Consider the following 22,009-nt stretch of genomic DNA (forward strand, 5'->3'; position numbering starts at 1 on the left):
CCTGCTTCAATCTGTATGTATATCAGGCTTTATGTAATGCATGTGACTTACTCAAACTATTTTCTTTTGAGTGCTAAAGCAGGAAAACACTAATCCTCTAACGAAGCATAGACAAACAAAACAGGAAGTTGCCCAAAACATCCACCATTGCTGCTACTGTACACGTAGCTACACACACATACAAAGCAACCACTGCTGAAAGACATATTACAAATATTTTATATATTACAAATATTTTATATATTACAAATATTTTCCCAAGACCTTGATGTTTAATGAAAGACGTTGGCAGGTCTCACCAGCTCCTCTGTTTGCTTTCATAGGACATATTCATGGTATTTCCTTAGATTTCTAGTTATACAAGTGCTTCCTAAAACGTAACAAATTCTTACAAAGTATTTCAACAAAGGATTTCTCATGCATGACTTAAAACTGCTTCTTTCTTTTAATTTGCAAGCTGTTTGTAACCAAGTCAGTTTCCTCTGACTGTTATTACTCTCACAGGCAATTTGATATTATTATTATCTATTATATTATTGATTTTTATATCATTGATATACTGGATGTATGCAAACACAAAATTCAGCTTTCTAAGGCAGGTCCATTTAGTTGCTCAAAGCTTCTTTCCTTAAGCATATGGCAATATTTGTTCTTTTCTTCACAAAATATCCAAATCAAAACTCATTTGCAGAAGCATTTTGGGTGTTTAGCAATTTATAGGAGTAAGTTCAAGTAGAAAAAATGTGTAAATGAAATCTTGAAATGGCTACTAAACCTGAAGAAAACGAACGTTATTCATTGTCCCATTGGATGGGATCCTGATTTACAAAAGCAGACAGCAAACCTCAAGAAGCCTCCCAAATTCAGTGAGATTAGATAAATGCTTTAAGTTAAACTAAAGAATGTGAAAGACTCTGTTCCACTGCACCCTCAGGGAAGAGGCTAGCACATCTAAATTTTACACATTCCTTCTAAAGAGGAATGATGAAAGAAAAACAATGAATTCCTATTATTTTTCCTCCTAAGAATGAACTAAGTTCTTTCCAAGGCTTTCATTTACTCATTGCTATAAGAAATTAACCTAGACTAAAGTATGAATGGGCCAAAGCACTATTTCTTTTGTCTAGCATATTCCTTATTCAAATCCCAGCCTACTTGTTGCTTAGGTTTAATAAATCCTTTGTAGTTTGTCTACAAGTTCAATCTACTACCATTAGCTAATCATCTGCTTCCAAACTCCCATGCAGTGCCTGCGTGCTTACTTACGTAGGCAGCTGCACTCCTATATGTGTATGTACAGGCTTTATAAATATTTTTAACACTCTGGAAGGTTTAGATTTGTACAGTGCTGGCAACCAATTAAAAATGACTTCTTGCACATTTTAGATGCTGTATGTAACATTAAATTCTTATTAACCATTCTGTATTAGACATCACATTCTTATTAACTGTTCTATACCAACATAAATACATATATATCAATCCATAATGCAACAGCTCATCTAGAGCAACCAAATTCCTTTAAATGTTCAAAACTGTTTTTTCCTTTAAATATTTCTCAGTATTTTAAGTATTTAAGTATTTTATGTATTTCAGTATTTCTCAGATTGGAATGATGTGACTATTGAGTCCTGAGATGTCTGACAGTTAAGAATTCATTCCTTCCAGTTTAACTAAGATAAAAAGACTCGATAGACAACATATCACTGAAACCACCTGCCTCAAGCCATTTTTATTGGGAGAAAAAAAAATTTTTCTGAAACATAATTTGTTATCAGTTATATAGCAATGAAAAGAGTGTACAGAACAGGACAGTTGTGAAAGCCAGAGCAGCATTAGTGATGTTATACTCATTTTAATCAATTGCCCCTGTATCTACTGCACAGGAGTTAGAAACTACTAATGGAAAAGGAATATTATTCTCTAATATTATTTATGATTCCTGGTAAAGTTGTTAAATGCAGAAATCTGTTAGGCTCAGTTACTACAGTGCAACATCTGAGATACTTTGAAGAGTGTGACATGACTTTAATTATCTTCAATAGTTCAGTGGAGCTGCGAGGTGAACATCATTTTCTATCACTTCCGAGCTGGTAGTTATCTGGCTGATGAGATCAGAGAAGGATCTGCAAACGTGTTCAGCTGTAGAGAAGAAATGCTGCTTCAAAGCTGACTGTTGATCTGAAAAGAAGAGCAGATTTTAGGTCTTTCAGAAAACTGGGTTACCACCACAGCTCTAAAATATTCTTCATAAGTCTCTAATAATAGATAATTCTGTATAAGCAGCAGCTTTTTATGTCACTCTCCTCATTATATCCTCATTATCATCACGAGTGTTGAACAAAGTTTTGCTGTAGTATTACTGCTGATCACAAATGCATTTTGTACTGCTGAAAGTTTGTCTGGGACTAGAGCAAGAGTTACAGTGTCAGAGCATTAGTTGACAACAGAAAAGACCTCTGGTGCCCTCATCAGTGTGAGTTTGCTCCTCAGTTGACTGCTGAGACCGACTTCCTCTTACATGCTGTTTTAAAATTACTAAAATATTAGAGGCTATAGTCTATCTTAAAGGAGTAAGTTCTGCATCTTACAGTATACCTATAATGTACCTTACAGCAATGCAGTACTTTTATAATGGTAAGGGCAAGATTCCGAATTTCTTCTGAGAGTTAAATGACTACGAGTGATTTATAAAGCAAATTGGATGAAAGTGAGAAGACAGCATCTAGATAACAGAGAGAACTCACACCTGGTTGGGCTTGAAGAGATAATGCATTCATCAATTTTATCACTAGCCGCTGCAGTTCCACTTCATCACAGAATTCTTTCTTATCAGATGCTATCTGTATTGCAGCAGAAGCAAGAGCTGTATTCCTTATGACGCCGCTGTCATCATTTTCTATCAATTCAGGTAGATGTGTTGGATTATCATCTATTTTTTTAAACTGTCCCATACAAACTATGTCACTCTGTGAGGTCACTGACTTCACCAGGTCTTCTGAGAACATGAAGTCCACTGCAGCAGGAGCCTCAGATGACTCTAAAACCTGTATTCTATTTGCAGAGTTGAGGTGATTCAAAGCTTTCCGATCTGAACTTGTTCTGGAAATGGACTTTATTTGAACAGGATTTAATCCACCCTGCATTTTGCTTTCCTGAAGAACATGCTGATCTCTTGGCATCACATTCTGGCAGAGTGAAAATGAAGGATGTGCTGTTGACTGTAACACTGTCTACAGTAGACAAAACATAGAAAATATATAATGAAAATAACTGATATTTTTGTGCATTGGTAATACTAAAATAGGTGGGAAAAGTCATTTGGAGTCAGAATAATATATTCAGTTTCTGGTGCACTTTAACCAACAGTTGTTACATATAAAGTGATTGCTTGCAGTGAAATAAAACTTTGAGTATGGATAAATCTATGTGGCCATTTTTTCCCCACAATGCCAATCTGAGTACTCTAATGCTTTAATGCCAATGAAAATTGAAGATAATAATGCTCCAAGACTAGCTATCTAAAAGAATTAAACTAAGAGAAAAAAACGTATGCAGTGAAGCACATATCAAACACCTCACAACCACTGACACACACAATTACAAAACCAGGCTAGCTTTGGTGCTACAATTCTATTTGGAATTTTCTATACTGTATCAGGATGGCAAACACCATTGTTGCATGATCACTGAACTACCGATGCATACACTGGGCACCTAACTGCATGTGTGCAGCCAATCCTGCCTGCTGTGGACAGGACAGTGTCACAGCATGCACACAAAATGGTGACATGCAAGGTCCTACTGGACTCCATGTGCACATGCCATAAAAGCATGCACTGCAGATGTGTCTTGTATCCTGTAAGATTGACCTGAAAACCACTCTAAAATTTGCATGACAGAAAATACTGCAAAAAGCTGCAGTGTCAAAAATGTATGAGTTCCCTGTAACACAGAATCTTTTTAGAACCTCAGTGATAGTTCAAATGAGCAAAAGTTAATAGAACTGAAAAGAAAAAAAATAAAATAAAATCTAGGATGTCTGCATTACATCCCAGTACAAGACAACAATTAGAAATGATAGAACAGAATTTTATTTATTCTGTGCCTATATAGAATTCCTCTCTAAGTGAACAACTGCTATGAAATATATGTAATACTTCTGCTGGAAATCGTTTTCCCACTCTTACTGGAATTCTTCCTCTTTATCTTCATTGCAATATGTATGGAAAACTGGTAATCACAGCCTGAACCTCTGATTAATCAGCTGAGGCAAGTGTTGGGTCAGCTGTGGGAGCACAGGTCAGAGTAATGTAGCTGTGCTCCCCGAAGGGGTGGAGCTTGACTCCACCTCTCCTAGACTTCATTTAAGGGCTGACCACCACTAAGGCAGCATCTCTTGGGGCCTGTTCCTCTGTGGTGCTTGGATAACCAGCCTCAGCATTTTCCAGCCAGGCTGAAGGCATCTATATTGGTGAGTTTTTCCTATAGTTAACCTCTTGGATTGTATGCCATCTTTTGTATTATTTTGCCTTACACAATATTAGCTAAACATCCCAGACATGTCTATCCATACTAGGTACTAAAAATGTTTAGAATGAGAAGAAAATCTCTGCTACAAAGAGTCTATCTGCTCTCTATGAAGACAAAAAGTGCAACTGACCAAGCAGGTAAGCAGAGAATGCGTGAAATAGATGCAAGGGAACTGGTCTGCAAGAAAAGTAGTAGTTAGTACTCAGTAATTGCCCATAGCTGATAAGATTCTTCATTAATTTTATCACTATACCTTTAGTTCTTGTCTCATTTTATGCAGCTCCATTTGCAGGTTTTCATGACATACTCTCAGGTTTTGGAGTTTTGCCTCTATTTTGAAGCTTTTGTTCTCCTGGTAGTTATGAAGAAATTGTATGTTGTGCTTCCATTTATTCAGCTGCTTCTTCATGTACCTTTCAGGGAGACAGGAGCATGGGAATATTGCTAGATCCATTTCCCCATCCACACACACACATTTCCGATTGTGGGAAAGAGCCAAAGCTGTAGAGCAAACTTTCTTCTCTTTGTCAGTTCAGTTTCTGGCTGAGATGACAGACTTCAGGAACTGGGCTGTATACAGAGAATTACCAAGAACAGGAATGTACTCAAGGAAAGACACAAGCTGAGTGGAAGTGCAGCCAAGATGGAGACTTGCATCTTGGAGTTTACCATTCCTATAAAGACAGCTGCAATAAAAAGATCAGTCCCTCTGTCTAGGAACAAACTTCTCTGGCAATTCTTAAGGCAAATATCTGATCTGCAAAAGATTTGCATCCTTTTTCTCTAGGTATCATAAGGAAAAAAGCAGCATTTCCCTCTCTAATTGTATCTTTTCTTGCTCCTGGCATTCTGTAAAGCATGACTGACAATACCAATTATCCCTGTGTGAGCCACTTTCCCTTAAAATGATACTGATGCTTTTGTGACCAGAAGCTTCACTCCCTCACATGCAGGGAAGGTTTAGAAACTCTTTACACAGAGCACAGAATGTTAGAACTANTACTGACGCTTTTGTGATCGGAAGCTTCGCTCCCTCACACACAGGGAAGATTGAGAAACTCCTTACACGGAGCGCAGACTGTTAAAACTGTCTTAGGTCTAGAAGTGGGCTTTCTCTGAGTAGTCTGGGCAGAAAAACAATTCTGCCTATCTCACGGCTGAGGTGAAGATAGATAGAAAAATTGGTTAATGATGCAGTAATAAGCCAACTGCCTTGTATTACCCAGCCAAAATAGTTATCTGTCTCATTTAGTTATATCCAGAAGTTCATCTGACTCACTTTCTTTTGTACATTCATTGGCTTACACGGACAAAAGCAACATCAGCTTCACTGAAATTGTGCACAAATTGTCAGAAAGGGACAAGTTACAGCACTTAATTTATTGTTACCTTTTTGTCCCCTATTAAAGCATTTAATAGGCCTTCACAGTAAATTAATGTCTGCCTTAAACTACCTCAGAGTTCAGCTCTATGAGCAGACACATAAATGTTGTAAGCTGGTCCACAAATAAGAACAAAAAGCTTCCCATGTGTAATGTAATTCATTCAGCCGGTTACAATAAGCTTTAGGTCAGAGAGCTTTTCTTTGCCTGGAACTTTTTCCAGCGATCTTCACTTGCAACTTCTGTTGCTGAGTTTTTTCATTCATCCCTATTTGAGAGGAAATTATTTAAAATCTCAAAATCATTCACTGTATTGCTGTCCTGGTTTTGGCTGGAATAGAGTTCATTTTCTTCCTACTAGCTGCTACGGCATTGTGTTCTGGATTTAGGAGGTGGTGAGTTATTGCACTGTGCATCTTTTGTATAGTACTATCATTTATCCTCCTTTTTCTGCCCTACTTTACTGTCTTTATTTCAATTTATGAGTTTTATGCTTTATCCAATTCTCTCCTGCATCCCACTGAGGGTGAGGGGAAGTGAGTGAACGTGTGTGTGGTACTGAGCCATCTAACAGGTTAAACCACAGCAATTGCCCAGAAGTCATTTGTCACTGAAATACTACATTTACCTACCTGTTCTTTTTGTGAATACTTTTGATGGAATCATGCATTTTTAACACATCTGCTTCAAAAGATGAAATTGCCTAAAATAAAAAACAGAAAAATATCTGTTCTTAAAATTATCAACAATAAAATTTCATTTTCTTTACAAATTGTTATAAACTGGCATGGTGACTGGGGGATTTGCTCTGTTTTAGGGATTTACTAGTTAATTTCTCAGTCAACTGACTGCAACCAATAAATACATCAATGTATTTCTAATGACTGCCAAAATGGACTGGAAGACTTGTTCAGTATATGACAAATTATTCATTATATGACATATTCTGAGTGTTTCAGAATATGTTTTCTCTCCAATCAGAACAAAACCTAATTCTTTGACAATCCCGAAAAATGAAACATTCTGATTTGAGATCAGTCTCTCCCAAGTCACGCTGCTGTTTTGGGATAAGGAAATGTAGGAAGACAAATTGGATGTAGAAGGGAGAGGAAAAACTTCTGATCTTTGGGTGCAAATAGTAATCTCTGGGCCATGGAGAACAGTAGTTCTGGAAGTCATAGAGATAAAGGTTTTCCAGATAAGCTGCTTTAGATGCATGGCATGAGCTGGGCTAGAATCTGGGCAACCAGGTTATTATGAGTTGTCTGTAGTTGGGACCATAGGACCTTCAAGTTTATGGACTCTTTTAGAAGTTACCTTGCATAGGATTTACAGTCTGCATACTTTTAAACAATCTGCACTACTGTTGGAAATCAGTATTAAAATACTCCAAAATAATTCCACACAAAGGAAAATTCAACAAGACAGTAATGCATTTGATAGAGTACCAATATAATTGTGTTTCACTGTCTTCTGAAATAACGTGTGTGAACCATCAAAACAACATGCTTAAGCATTTTCTGCTCACAATTGCTACTGTGGATTTTTGCTTGCTAGCATTATATCTCATGCTGGGCAGAGACCTAAAAGACAGTCCTACTTCAAAAGGAGAAGCACAGGAGTAGCAGTCAAGGAAGTGATCTGACACGTGCAGGGTAGTTTGCAGTTACTGCACTCTTGGCTTCTGGGAAGAACAGAATGAGTAGATGAGACAAACTGGTTTGAACACAACCCAGTGTTCCATATTTTCCAAGTAAGGGCAGAACTATGAACCTCTTAAATATAGAAACACAGAACTGCTATGTACTTATTTTTATTTACATTGTCCTTTCCATTCCTATAGTATTGCTTCTGTGCAGGAAACCTAGAAATAGATTGGTGGAAAGCTGTTATGCGTGAGCTATTTCAGTTGGAGTGGATGCTACTTGACCCTTAAAAAGGGCCCATACTGTCCTCTTTTATTGCTACACTGACAAAGACAAAAATCTAAGACTATTAAGAATTAAGATGCCTTTACTCAATGCTTATGATGGCATTTTTTGCTGTCACAATTGAGATATAATAGAGATTGAGCTGTATTAATAACTAGTCTTTAAGATGATACTCCAAGACAACTTGAAAGTTTAAAAAAAAAAAAGTTAAAGCAAATATTCCTACAGATGCTTCCAAAAGTCATAGAAGTCAAGGAATTAGTCACTGATCTTGTTCACTAAGTTTTCAGTTCCCTCATTTGTCACAGAAAGGTGAAGCTGTCCATCACATTTCTTTTGCATTTGTACTTAGACATCAATTAGATAGTTAACACAGTAGGTCTTCCTTCAAGCTTTAGTTCTATTACACCTTGATGTCTCACTAACCTCAATTTTTGTCTTGCCTTGCTCCAGTATCTTGCTGTTATTGTCATTCTTGTGCAGTACAGTTCTGTTTTTTGATATAAACTTGGGTGATTCCAGAATAGGGTTGTTCACTGGGAGAGATAGGTTTTCACATCTAGAGAACGGTGAAGCACTGAGTTCTGCTGGGGGACTGCATACCAACAAAGAAACGCTGAGTGAAGAACAAGCTTTATATGGTTTTGGTACCTTGGATGATCAAGAAAAAACTAATGTACTGTAGGCAGATGAACAGCTGTGCTATTGACTAAGAAAGAGGTATGGCCTGGCCATGCCCACTGGCAGATTTTTAGCTGAAAGAATGAAATTCCTCAAAAATTCCACTCTTTTAACAGAACCTCAACATCAGATTCTTCTCTCCTTCCATTTAGCATCAGTGCAATTTGCTACTTCTACTTTTCACATTAGGTATTAATCAAGAGCTAAATATATTGGGAAATTCAATGATGAAACAATAGCAAAGGGCCAGATAGCCTTCTGTGCAGGTTTTTCCATGCTGGGAAAAGCCTAGATACCTATCAGACACACAGCAACACCTATAATGACACCCTCAAATGCTTCTTTTTCACTAACTGCTATCCAAGCATAAGGTAAGCAAAAACCCACTGAGAATCACAGAGGAATCTTGATTGCTCACAGAAGGATTAAACAATAGTAATCATAGTTAAGCAACAGAATCATGTGCAGTAACTTCCCATTTATGTTTACAGGTGTTTATGGGAAAATCATGACAGTCTGTCATAACAAAGTCACTTAAAGAACTCAATCAAGTCCTACAGCCTGACACTTTATTCAGAGAGAAAAAATAATTTAAAACAAACTCACTGAATCTTTTTGTGAGTAGAGAAATGCTTCTCCTCTGTTATCTCCAAAACTTTCCTTCCCTGAGCCTCCTTTCTTCTGCAGCAGACTTGAAACAGGTTGTTTCTGACAGTGTAAAGAAAGTGCTTTGCATTTGCCTTTGCTGACATCTGTTGGAATATGAGATTACAGAGAAGGGAGTGAGTTTCCAAATAGGTGCTGCCCAAAAGTAGGCACAGCCCAAGGCAAAGGTAAGATGTGTAAAGTTCCAGCTGTTCAACAGTTGAATAGTTCTGAGGCTGCTGTCTGAGATGTGGAGATGAAGTAGATGATGATGCAGGGCCACAGGCAAGATCAGCTCCAATTCTTGTACGTAAACAAATACCCTGCCTGGGCCAAACTGAAGCAGCTTGGAAATGTTTATCACAGTGTTTCAGCAAATCACAAGAATTCTGTCCAACTAGTTCATAAATTCTCTTTTGAACAATAGAAAAAAAGTAATTTTTAAATTGGTATGAAGTGTTAATATATACAGCCTTTAGTGTTTCACATCCTCCTCTTGTATAGTATAATGAAAACCATACTTCCAATTCTCTCAGCAGTGTCAGGTAAAACAACCGTGCCCCACGACTTTATTATGGCAGGGCACAAACCAATTATTTCCCAGAAAATGACTGGTGCAGAACACTGGGAAAGACTTAACAGACTGAAAAGGAAAACAGAAGAAAACATACAGCATGCATCCCAGTCATTTCTCAATGGTAATATTACCACAAGGTGGCAGCACAGTAAGGAAAAAGTGCTGACACTTCAAATGTATCTGCATCCCACACCTCAGTTAAGGCAACGTGAAAATTTAATTGACTAAGCACTACTAAGAGTAGAATGCATGGGAAGAAGAACTCACTAGCAATTCTTATATGTTTCACAAAAAGGAAAGAAAGAAAAACTGGAAGAGGGTTGATTTAGATGAGATATTTTATTCTGGAAGAAATTCTTTACTGTGAAGGTGTACGTATCCACATAGTATGACTACAGTGAGTTACACTGACATGGAGGAAAAGAGACGCTAATTCTCCTTCAGACTCCTGGGTTACTTGCACTGTGCTGTTTTTTGGATGCAACTTTAATTCCTTTTGGAATTGTGATCTTTCATCTCTCCACCTCTGCTCAGTTCTGTGGGTCATGAGGATTTATTTGCTGTCTTCTGTCTTGGATGCCTTATAGCCACAAGTCTTGTCCCTTACCTTCACATTATTATCTTCAAATGGCTTTGTCCCTTGTTTCAGGCTGTTTTTTATTTTCCTAATCTGAGTGTCCTGAGAAGCTGCGTGTATGGAAGGGCTATGAGCTCGCTGAATCTAGCTTGTATTGTTTCCTGACTTTGACACATCCCTCCTGCTCTTCTTCTGCTTTGACATTAACATGTTCCCATGCATTCCCCATTCAATTTAATGTCCCTAATAGAAATCTCTGCATGAGGACATAAGTTGTCATTTGATTGTTCTGTTTTCTCATGGAGCATAAGGAAGGATATTTGGAGGAATGGACATCTCTACATTATTTTTAATGATGATATTAACCAAACATCTCCCTGGGAAGAGGACTTGCACTCTGACATTCCATGGGTCTATTCAGTTATTTCAGAACACAACATTTCTTAAGTTAGAAGTCTTTTTCTTTTCCCTGACTTACTGTTCTCAGATAAATAAATCCTAATACCTCATGGGTACCATGGCTAATATATACGTAATTTTATAATCAGTTTAGCTCAAGAATCTACTGTCTAATTGTCCATATGAAAAACCAGAACAGGAGAGTAGGACTTTACCTGCACACAGTGTTCCACAACAGGATGTGAACTCTTATGTGGTTTGCTGAGACGGCCGGTGAAAAAGCAGTCCTGGCAAAGGTCAAAATTCAGGCACTTCAGACAGCGATACCTGTAAAAGTAAAGAAAAGGATTAAGTTACTTTCTTGCAACTGAGAACTCAATGTAAGTGAGCCTGACTACTAGAAATTCACATCCCTGCATTCTAAAATGCAGAGAAGCACCTAAGTTATAATAAAGATTTTCACCTGCATTTTCTGAATAGCAAGAGTTATCTTGTGCACGTGACAATGGAGTAATCTCCAGAACCCAGTCATGATCTTTGGTATTATTAATTTGCTGCAATGAAATTCAGTCCAAAAAAACCCCAAACAAACAGTTGTTCTAGTATCACTTTTGAAAATACGGTGACATCTGCATGTTTCTTATAGCTTACCTCTATCTGCTGCTCTCGTTGAACTGTAAGGTTACTACATTATTCATGTAGAATTTGTAACTTTGTAAAAATTTTAAAAAATAAACACATACCCTCTAAACTTGCTGTCAGTGAGAAGACAGTAGCAGTAAAACGCTGCTCTATGCATTCTGGTCCATAGGTAATGTCTATTTTTTAATCAGGAGGCATTTTTACTTAGATGAATAAGGTCATAGGATGGCTAACTTAACTAGTCAGTTAATATGCCCAGCTGATTATGGGATAAAGAACTACAAAATGAGATACAGAAGTTAAATTCTTGGATTTAACGCTGATCCTCAAGTTTACTTTCTGTAAGTGTCCATAATAATGCCTCTGCCAGTGAAATGAAGTGAAACTGGTTGAAAGCCTGAGCCAGGCTGGAGCCTGGGATAGTCCTTTCTTTCCCACATCTGATTTGTTATGTCCCATGTCTATTGCTTAATATAGTAGTTTACGCCTGCAGAGTACACAAAGTAAGTACTTTCTAGGTGGATACTGTAGTAGTTACAGTAGTTACTGACATACCACCTGTGGCCTGTAATGGGGAAAGTCTTGCAGACTCTACATCTAATGTGGTGAGAAACCATTTCTGTGGCTGATAATCTGTAACACGTAGGGAGCCATTGCAGAAGAGCAGGACACGATTTCAGCCAAGACAGGAATTTTTCTTCAACAATTCCTGAATTCAGAACCTGGAAAAAATATACATCTCAAGTTCAGCCATTTCCTTGAAAACAACTAGTGTCTTATCTAAGGTTCTTAATAGAAGTTCTTATATTGGACTCTGCTAGCAGAGATTTTTTTCATTCATATAAAATACTACTGGGTTTAAAAGGTTTAGAATAAATGCAAGTCTTTGGTAGTACCTTACTGAGCATCTTTATTTCCATAGATATCACTCCCTCTGTATTGCGAGAATGACGAACAGCCCTGCTTCTTAAGTGTATATACTGGTATATGCCACATGGTGTTACACTTCCGATCTTAATCTATCACCAGCATTCAAAGTAATGTCCTGGGACATCTGAATTTCACTCACCCCATGGAAACAGCTCTGAGTAGCAATTTCCACACAAGACAAAGTGCAGCCTTCTCCTACAATGGCTGGGATCTGCATGGAGAAGAAAGGCTTAGAAGCACCTCAATAAAAAACAGATGCTCCCATCACACTCAGCAGAGATGGTGGCAGCACACTGGTGGCAAAGCACCTTTCAGAAATGCCATTTGACATACTGTTCTCAAGAAAAGCTACTCAGATTCCTACCATCAGTGCACAGTGTCAGAGTTCAACACGTGTCAGAATGACTTGTTTCCAGCGTGCTTATTCCAATGGATCAGTACACTATGTTACCACATTAGGATACTGAAGGACAGTAGGTTTAAAACTCAGGACTGTTTTAAGACCCCATTTTTAGCACCAGTTCAGCTAGAAATACTTGCATGCTAAGGTATTATTCTGCAACTGCACGCTATGCCAGCAAGTGTAAACATCTGGAGTTTGAAACTGCTTTAGCAACGGCTGCATGCAGCAGTTCCCGCAACCTTTAAGCTCAGGCAAAATGAATACACATAGATACCAATGCCAGACATTATTCAGACTAAGAATAGCTACTGAATTTGATTATTTTACCTATTTTGTATGGCAGATCCCAAAGTCCACAGAGTGTCCTGCTGACATCAGTGCCATAATAGAATCAAACACAGGAAGCATCAACAAAGTATGTTCTTCTTTTGGATTAGAATTTCTTCTTTGAGATTTGTTACCTAAAAGCACTGCAGTGGCATTACCTGATTCAAGTCTGTTAGCAGGCCTCTCAGAGCACTGCGGGTAATCAAGGCCTTCTTCCCATCAGGAACAGCATAAAACTGAAAAAAAGCTGGAAACGATCAAAGAAAGGAAACTAGAATCCTAATAAAGCTGGAAGAGTCTTCTAGCTACTTATTCTCAAAATATCCGCATGATTATTACAAAGTATCAAGCAAACCTCTAAAAACAACTCTCCTTGAATTGTCAAATCTAGCAGGCACTGGGTGACTGCTGACGGTACTTTCCCCAACAAAGAAAGGAAAAAGAGGAGGAAAGCAAATTAAGAATGAAATTATAGCAACTTATTATCCTTAACAGCTAAAACTGGAAGGATGGAGGAAACGTGAAGCTCATTTTCATGGCTGCAAGAAACACAGTTAAATATGCCCTGTTTAAATTGTGAATTGACAATGACAAGTAATTTGAAAGAAAATGCATAATAAGCAATGGGAGAATATGTAGCCAATACGTCTCTCGCAGTTCATTTCTTCTCCATCTTGAGCATTTAATTCAGGTGGAAGCCTTTGCGCTGCTCTGTGCAGTGGGCTAGCTTTACCTTTTATAATTCTTCAAGAGTTTTTTGTCTGATATTTAAAAGATCTCTAATGACTTCTTGGATCAAATTTACACATTTGTTTTCTGCTCTAGTGAAATTTAAAATAAGAGGTTTCTGTTTTTTTCTTCTCAGCAAACACAACTTGGTCTTCACTACTGAGCTCTGACCATTTCTGCAGAGATGAATATGAACACTGATGAAAAAGAACTTTTCTGCATCAGCCTTTTCCTACAACATAATTTACTTTCTGCATCAGATTTTTACTCCTTTAAAGTATAAAATAAAACAAAACAAAAAAAAAACCCCAGTATTTTCTCAATATTCAGTATTTTACACAGTATATAAAACTGTACATTTCCCACCTCTGTATTTAGCAAGCAGAGTGTCCCTTGAAAGGGCAATTAGGGAAGCTGCAGCAGATCTAGTTCTGATATAACCTGTTCCAGACCTAGAAAAATAAAATCAGTTACATTACATACACCAAAAACACAAATAGTTACACTGTAAGATAACTTCAACATTCATATTCTTTTGTATGTACACAGCAGTTGTAGCACTGTAGTGATATTTTATGTTTAGGACTGTAACTGAACGTGACTACAATGTTCAAGATACCATGCAATCTTAAAAATACAGTGTTTCCTTAAAAGACCTCACATTCTAATTGAAACATAATTCTATTCTTATAAAGAAAGTAATATACTGTCCTTGTAAAACAGGGGAAAAAAACAAGATAGTCCCATTAAGGAGATTCTTCTAAACAATTTTCCTGAGGTGGTACTTGAAGCAAGAAAATTATAAAATGCACTTGATGTTTTCAGCTTTGCTTTGAAATACATCTGTTTATTCTTAGACTTAATTGATTTTGTATGTACAAAAAATTAATAACATGGGATCTTAAATAGTAGTAATCATATGATTAACAGTATTTCAATACGGAATGCTGCAGAACATCTGTATCTTAACCACATTCTCAGTCAAAAGCTTTGCTCTGATGAAAAAGGGAATAACTCAACAATGAACTAAGGCTTTTCTTTTAAATCTGATACAGTAATGAACCGATTCTGCAGTTAATTAATTAATCCATATTCTTTGTGAATAAACTGGAGAAAAATTAACAATGCGAAGTGACCGGTAAAGTCTTGACCCGTGCATATACAAAGGCAAATATGGATTTTTATTCTGAAGTGTATCATAAAACCCTGGTTGTCAAGTGAAGAGTCTCTCTTTGTACAGTGATGTTCACAGAAGAATCTAGTATAGGCAGGCAGATATCTGAACTTCTTGGAACTACCTTTCCACTGTTTCTCTGCTAATGCTTGCGCCCCACCTTTCTGTATCTGAAATATATTGTGCCTAACTTAAAGAAAATACCATCATCGTGGAAGAGTTTAATACAAAGGTGATATAAGAATGGTAGAAATAGATTTGATCTAGCAGTACTTCAGTACTTTGTGATGGGTTTATACTTGTGCTCTCTCTCACCTGTCATACATGGCTTCTAGCAGGCTCAGTGTAAATTCGGCGGCTCTTGGATCTACCTGGCCTGGTTTTTCCAGCCTCGCTCTTTCAAACAGCTCCTTCAGGATTCCAGAGAGCTGCTGCACTTTCAGAGAAATATGCTTTTCCCTCTTCCTCTGTTCACTTGATAAGATGTGCTGAATCAGAGAAACGTCAATCAAATCCACTGTGGGAAAACAAAGGAAGAAACAAATGAGGATTCCTGCCTTCTCTTGAGTGGAAGCTGGACTTCTTTTTTTAGCATTTTTTAATTGAAAGTACCTGCTTTAGGTAAGTCTAGACAATTAAGTCTAACATAGTACTCGACACAAAAAAGAAATAAACTGCTGGGTTTAGGGATACAGCACAACTTGTGAGGCTGTAAGGATAGAATGGCTCAACTAAAATTCCCTGAAGATGGTTTTGAAATAGTTAGGAGGGGAAGGAAAATAATATAATTAACTGCGTGCAAATTATAAATGAAAACAGCACAGTAACTGCAAACTGGTTTGTAGTCCTACATTTCATTGTATGTTTAGTGAGAGATACTCCAGTTTTGTGCACCATTTTGTACTACAATATAAAGTTCCACTAGCACTGTGGAATCAATGCATACTTCAAAAGTAGGGTTTTTTCTCATTTCAGATACAAAGAGAAATAACATACTTTGGCCAAGAAAGTTGCTTATATGTTATACTATAAAATGTATCATAACTAATAACCAGTGGGAAGAATGAACTATGACTGCTTAAAAGTCACATCCAGTACAACAGAGGGATGATTAATTAGAATCAAGAATGAAAGTCTGGAGTATATGCATGTATTCATCTCTCATCACTCTCAATAAAATAAGGCTCCTGACGAAAGAGGGAAGACCTTAGAATATGTCACCATTATTCTTTTCACTGAAGACTGAAAGTATCAGTGCAAGACATTGGTGAAGCCCTACCTGTGTGCAATTCTGGTCACCAGTGTTAAAAAAGAAGTTAACTGAAGTAGCTGCTATGAGTGCTGAGGCAACATGGAGGTCTAAGCAACAGAGCTAATGAAAACCAGTGCCTCTGTGAGTTAGCACCTCCATTCTGTGACACAGCACCAGGTAGATGTAGCATATCAGGGCTGAAATCCAGCTGCATATGTTCACAGAAGAGCAAACACAAACTAATACATGGCCACAACCAACAAACTAGATGTCTTTTGACACTCCCCTAAACATCTCACTTGTAATAACTACATTTTCAGCAACAGACTGTTAACAGAGGAAAATTCAAGATTTCTATGAATTCTGTCTCAGCACGGAATTTAGATCCAGTTATTTCAAAGCAAACTAGGTACCCCTGGCTTTGTTCCATTTGCTTACACAGAATTCTTACTTCAAAGCCAGAGAGAATGAGGGCTAGGCTGGGGATTTCTGCCTGTCATATTTTGGTTTGTTCTCATTAATACTTACAATGTTTCTAATTAATACTTGTAACATTATAATATATGCACATAATATTAATCTTGTTGGAGTATAGTAATTCTCATTAATACTTCTAGTGCCTGTAAACACATTTTTGATCACCTATAACTCAACTCCTACAGATAATATAAAGATTCCTTAATTGCCAGCGATGTCTACATAACAATGTTGATAGAAATAACACCTCAGTTCTCTCATACATTTAGAATTTTTCTCATGTATTCCAATGTATATTCAAACAGGGAAAAAACTGATTTGTGAACTATCTAGCTCTTAGGTGTTTATAGTGCACTATGAATTTTTCAGGTGGAAAATGAGAGAGGAAAGTAGTGTAATAACTCAAGGTGACAGCAACACAGAATTTTTACAGATTCCTCTTCCTGTCAAAGCACATAATTTTCTTCATCTACTAACACTGGCACAGACTTTGTAGTGAGCGTAGTTTTAGGGCTGTTCTGTAGACAGAGCTCTGAATGTCATTGAAAGCCTCTGTGAAAAGAAACAACACAGTAGAGTAGTTAATTAAAAAACAACAACAACAAAAGAACACAACCAAAAACAACAACAAGAAAAAAAACCCCACAACATAAACCAAAACAAACAAACAACAAAAAAGACAGAAATAATTAAATTTTGACCTGGTCAAAACTCACAACAATTTTTTTCAAGGGAAATTCTGACAAATTTGATAAACATGAAAACAGTCTTTTTCCCATAGCTTTGTGAGGAAAATGGTCTTATTGCCAGTGGCATGATGAGTCAGAAAAATAGTATTAATAGACAAAGCACGTATGCCTCTTCAGGAATTAAGTCTCAGAAAAATGGACATGCAGTATGTGCACTTCTATCTAGGATCATACTGAAATATTTCTAGGCAAAAGACATTCTTGATCAGAGTAGAGATGCTTTTCTGCATGGAACAGTTCATTAGTCTGTACAGCGGGGTTATTGTTTTGGATGTCTTTTGTTTGAAGCATTAAACAAATTTTCTGCCAAGATCAACATCTGGAATTGTCTCGTCAGATAAGCAGCTTACCAAAGCAACCAGCTTTTGACATCTCTGCTTAGTCATTCCACTCAAGTTGCTCAGTTAAATCATATACCCTTACATTATTTCAGCTCTTCCAATTCACTAAAGTATGAGAGGAAAGTAAGGGTTTCAGAACTTGACTTATGCCTGCTTCTTTACACACATATCTAGAGCTGCACAAGAACAACAACAAAAAGGCTGATCACAATAGCATAAGCAGTAAATAAAATGCATAACAGAGCAGAAATAATTTATGTAACTCTCTACCTGTTAAGTATGGAAATGGGCCAATCTGTGTGCAGTAATTCATAATTAACTTGCAAGAGCATACAAGTCAACAGCAAATAAATAAATAAACAAATAAGTAAATAAAATTAAATATAAAAATACATCAGGCTTATTACGTATGAGAGACAACTTGGCAGGACAGAACTAAACACATTTCTCATAAGGATGGAACTTTCCCCTTGGACAGAAAACCAGCATGCAATCATTTTGCAGAGAGTCAAATACTACTTTAAGATGAATAAATGACTTTTGTTGAGATGCAGACAGAAGAATTCCTACATGTACAGGAAAAGTTTCTTGACATCTCCAGCTGATTACCTTTAATTTTGTATTGTGCACTACTTGCTGTGTAGCAGATGAGATATTACCTACAATTTTATACTTGAATTGGGAGTGTACAGCCATCCTTCATGCCTATTCTAGAACACATGAAGAGAATATATATATATACTACATATTTGGAAATGTAACCCTTGCATGTTTGATCATTCCATGAATCAAGGTGGTAATGGCAGGGAAGGTGACATGACAGATCTAAAAACAGGCATGGCAATGTAGCCATGTAATTTGTCAGTTAGGTTTTATAGCACAGAGATTCTGAGAATTGTGTGACTTCATTACAATTCAGTAGTCTCTATATAAACAGACACAGAAATATCTCCTGAGAAAAGTTGGTAAGAAATGAGAAAAATCCTTACCCTGCAAGTCTGGATTCATTTTAAGTGAGCAGATGGCATTGGACATTCTATAATGAAACAAATCAAAGTGCAGAGTTACATAATTGAGGCATATTGAACCATTCCAATAAAACCTTACAATCTGAAAAACGTACTGAATGCATTTCATAGATGAAATTAAACAGAATTATATAAAACAACAAAGTAGATATGGCATCAGGTGTGGAAAAACACCAGAAATCTGGCGACCTCTGCTCAAGATAAAGTAGGGGCATCTTTACTAACTGCAAAATTACATAAAGGAGAAAACTGTTTCCAAAGTAGTTGAAGAACAGGAAATGAGATCTTTGACTATCCAGGAGTTCAGTGTTTACATATAGGATTACCACATAGTCCATACTGTATAATTTCAAGATAGCTAAAGTATACCTTTACACCAGACGGCTCTCTCAAGATCCAGTGATTGCAATTGCTTGTGAGTCTATGTTATAAAATTTTCAAACCAAAGTGTTCAACTAAGCTGACAGTATTCCTTTTTTGACCTCAGAATGAAGCGAAAAAGGAAGCTTAAGCATGAATCTATTCCTAACACATCCCTGAATGCAAAAGTAGTTGCGTCACTGATAATAACAGAAACAAATTTTCCTGTCAGACCTTTTGTCTTTAACACTTTAAACTACATTATATTTTTAAACATAAAAATATAAATTTGAATATAGTATAGAAACTGTCAGCTAGAATCACACTTGAAAAATGCTAGATGTAACAGGACTAAGTTACTGAAGATACTAAAGGCTATGTATATATACATATTTATATACATATATATAGAGAGAGATTACAGTAAAAAAGAAATGGAAACTCAGTAGAAATAAAAATTAAATAATTGAAAACTATCTGAAGCCTAAGCAATAAATTCAGTATTAAAACAAAACTTACCCAGGTTTTTACTGTTTGACACTTACTGATATTTTGCAGTGAGTCACTGATCATTTGCCAGAAACATGATAGAATATTGGTCAATTATGAAGTATAAAGATCTATAATCATTAAATCTATCATAAATATATTGTTCTTCATCATAATTGGCAAAATTTGCAACTTTATGTATCAGTCTCTAAATATCCTGTAAATATTTAAAATGATGGGATTCAGACTTGCTTTTATTACTTCCGTATTAAAGAGTACAATGCCACCATTTTTATTGAAGTCCCTCTTTGAAAGAAGCACCACTGTTCCTTTTTCGGCATCACTGCCTTCTTCCTTTAGCAAGGTTTACAGCTTGGATTCAACCTTGAGTTCTGCAAGACTGCAGTTCTGCCCAACATTTGCATAGGCATGCAACTTTGCTTATGCAATTACTTCTAAAATGGGTGCAGCATTGTATGCCTCCGCATACTTTGACAGAAAAATCAATGTAGGGAAATCACTGAAATCAAAAGATTCTAAGCAATGAATTAAATACAACCCACATGTAGCAACCTAAACTCTACATGTCTGATAAATGACAGATGGACAAAAATATAACTTGCCTCTTTTTTCCTCCTTTTGTCTCTCTACCAAAGGTATGTAAAATAAAACAAGAAGATGAATATAAAAATGCAAGCCTAAACTCACCTATATTGTAATTCAGTTTACTCACTCTAATAAGAAGAGCTCCATTGCCTTCACTGAGTTCAACAGTGTGCATAATATATTAGCACTTGATACTTACATAGGATAATGAGCTCTCCATCCAGTACAGTGAAATGCTTACTCTATAAATTACTTATATAGATAAATACATTATACATTTGTACTCTGGTCCTCAAGGAAGGTACCAAAGTCAAGTACGTGCTTAAGTGTTTTACTCAACTAGTGGTCATGATGCAACATCATAATGTCAGATGTGCTATGCCCATTTATGAAAGACATTATTAACATATATAGTCTTTATTTTAGTATACAAAACTCTACAGATAGGAAGCTCTTGACTGCAGTAGGACTATTCGACTGAAATGAGTTGGACCTACTCCACTGTTAGCATATCTACCTCATGATAAATACCATATGAAGGAAAAAGATGATCCATCTACTAAAATATCACATCTGAATTAATAATGGTCGCAGATAACTATTTCAGCCAGTGTTTTTGGATGTATTTGCCCTTTACTGATAGTTACGAGCAATCCCATAAACCAAAAAAGAACTGTAAGATTAGCTACAAATGTACAGGAAAAAAAAATTATAATTATAAATTCAAATCCCATTAACTCCACTATTGTTAAGTGCAGAATGAGAATAGCCTTACTCTGGCATCCTACTGTAAAGTAGAAGAAAAGCAATATGCTTAACTACCTATATGTTTTGTATGTCTATACAGATTCTTAGAATATGTTCTTTAGCAAATAAAATGCATTTGTAAACATTCTGCACAATTAAGTTAAAATACAGAGAAAGACAAATCATGTCAAGTAAGGCAGAAATCTCTCAACAGATCTATTGACTTGATCGCCTTCCTTCTTTTGAAATCAGTCAGACAACGTATAAGCAACATTTTAAATATGCATAAAATAGACTACAGTTAACTCTGTTTCCTTAAAAGGGTGAAAACATTCCACGTTGTGCTCAAAAGCTAAAATTACTGTCTCTTCGTAAATAGAGTAACAGCGCTTACCTTTATCTCAGCTAGCTGCTAAAAGCCCATAGGGCAGAAAACACCTTCAGAGAAGTACAGTAGTTTTGTAGCACTTAAAAGTTGACTTCAAGACATAGTTCTAAAGGTTTTGCTTTTAGATGAATGCTGTTCTCAACAAATGCTTAGCAACAGCCCAGATCAAAGCATCAGGTAATTGTCTAAGCAGTCAAAACAGAAAACACTAATTAATTAGTAATAAATATCTTAAATAATTCAAGGTAAAACTTCTTTGATCTTTCTTTCAAAGCCAATTTTTCTTATCACTGGAGTGCAATATTTTTCAACTGAGGGGCCTTTGCGAAGAGTCTCCCAGCTGCAGAGAAACAGTGTTGCTATAGAGAGGAAAAAAAAGGTGGAAGCTGAAACAGTAAGGCAGAAAGAGGGCTGTAACAATTGGTGCAACAACACAAAGGGAAAAAGTAGTAAGCCCTAGTCTTAACATCCTAGAATAAGGAACATTTGAATTACACAGAAAGCTTACACACTCTTCAGCAAACCCAAATATGGAGAATATATATAACATTTTTTAGATACATCCATTAATCTGAAGGTCCATTTTCAAATACATCTCAATGTAGAACGCATTTCTCAATACAGAATTCATCAAAGCTATGA

The 22,009-nt window shown here is 36.5% G+C and overlaps 1 protein-coding gene across 1 annotated transcript; it reads right to left on the reverse strand.

Annotated features, from left to right (window-relative positions):
* Nucleotides 1-38: 38 nt before the first annotated feature.
* DYTN (dystrotelin) lies at nt 39-19,516 on the reverse strand. The gene is made up of 14 exons (XM_015864238.2): nt 18,739-19,516; nt 17,137-17,211; nt 15,246-15,447; nt 14,123-14,208; nt 13,186-13,274; nt 12,437-12,508; nt 11,926-12,089; nt 10,941-11,052; nt 9,134-9,279; nt 8,273-8,441; nt 6,548-6,618; nt 4,787-4,946; nt 2,750-3,233; nt 39-2,181 (listed from the first exon to the last, which is right to left on the reverse strand). Exons 1-14 carry the CDS (start codon nt 18,884-18,886, stop codon nt 2,039-2,041), a joined length of 2,121 nt encoding a protein of 706 aa, XP_015719724.1. The 5' UTR covers nt 18,887-19,516; the 3' UTR covers nt 39-2,038.
* Nucleotides 19,517-22,009: the final 2,493 nt, after the last annotated feature.

Source organism: Coturnix japonica, chromosome 5, assembly GCF_001577835.2.
Source record: "Coturnix japonica isolate 7356 chromosome 5, Coturnix japonica 2.1, whole genome shotgun sequence".
In the NCBI taxonomy this organism is placed as follows: Eukaryota; Metazoa; Chordata; class Aves; order Galliformes; family Phasianidae; genus Coturnix; species Coturnix japonica.

Bases quoted from the DNA above. Each gene is read 5' to 3' on its own strand.
- DYTN (XM_015864238.2), bottom strand. From the start codon at position 18,886: ATGAAATGCATTCAGTACGTTTTTCAGATTGTAAGGTTTTATTGGAAT. The intron at 11,053-11,925 runs GTGGTATGTCAG...TTACTTTTACAG, and splicing joins TTCCCCATTACAGGCCACAG to GTATCGCTGTCTGAAGTGCC. The intron at 6,619-8,272 runs GTTAGTGAGACA...TTTTTATTTTAG, and splicing joins AAGGCAAGACAAAAATTGAG to GCAATTTCATCTTTTGAAGC.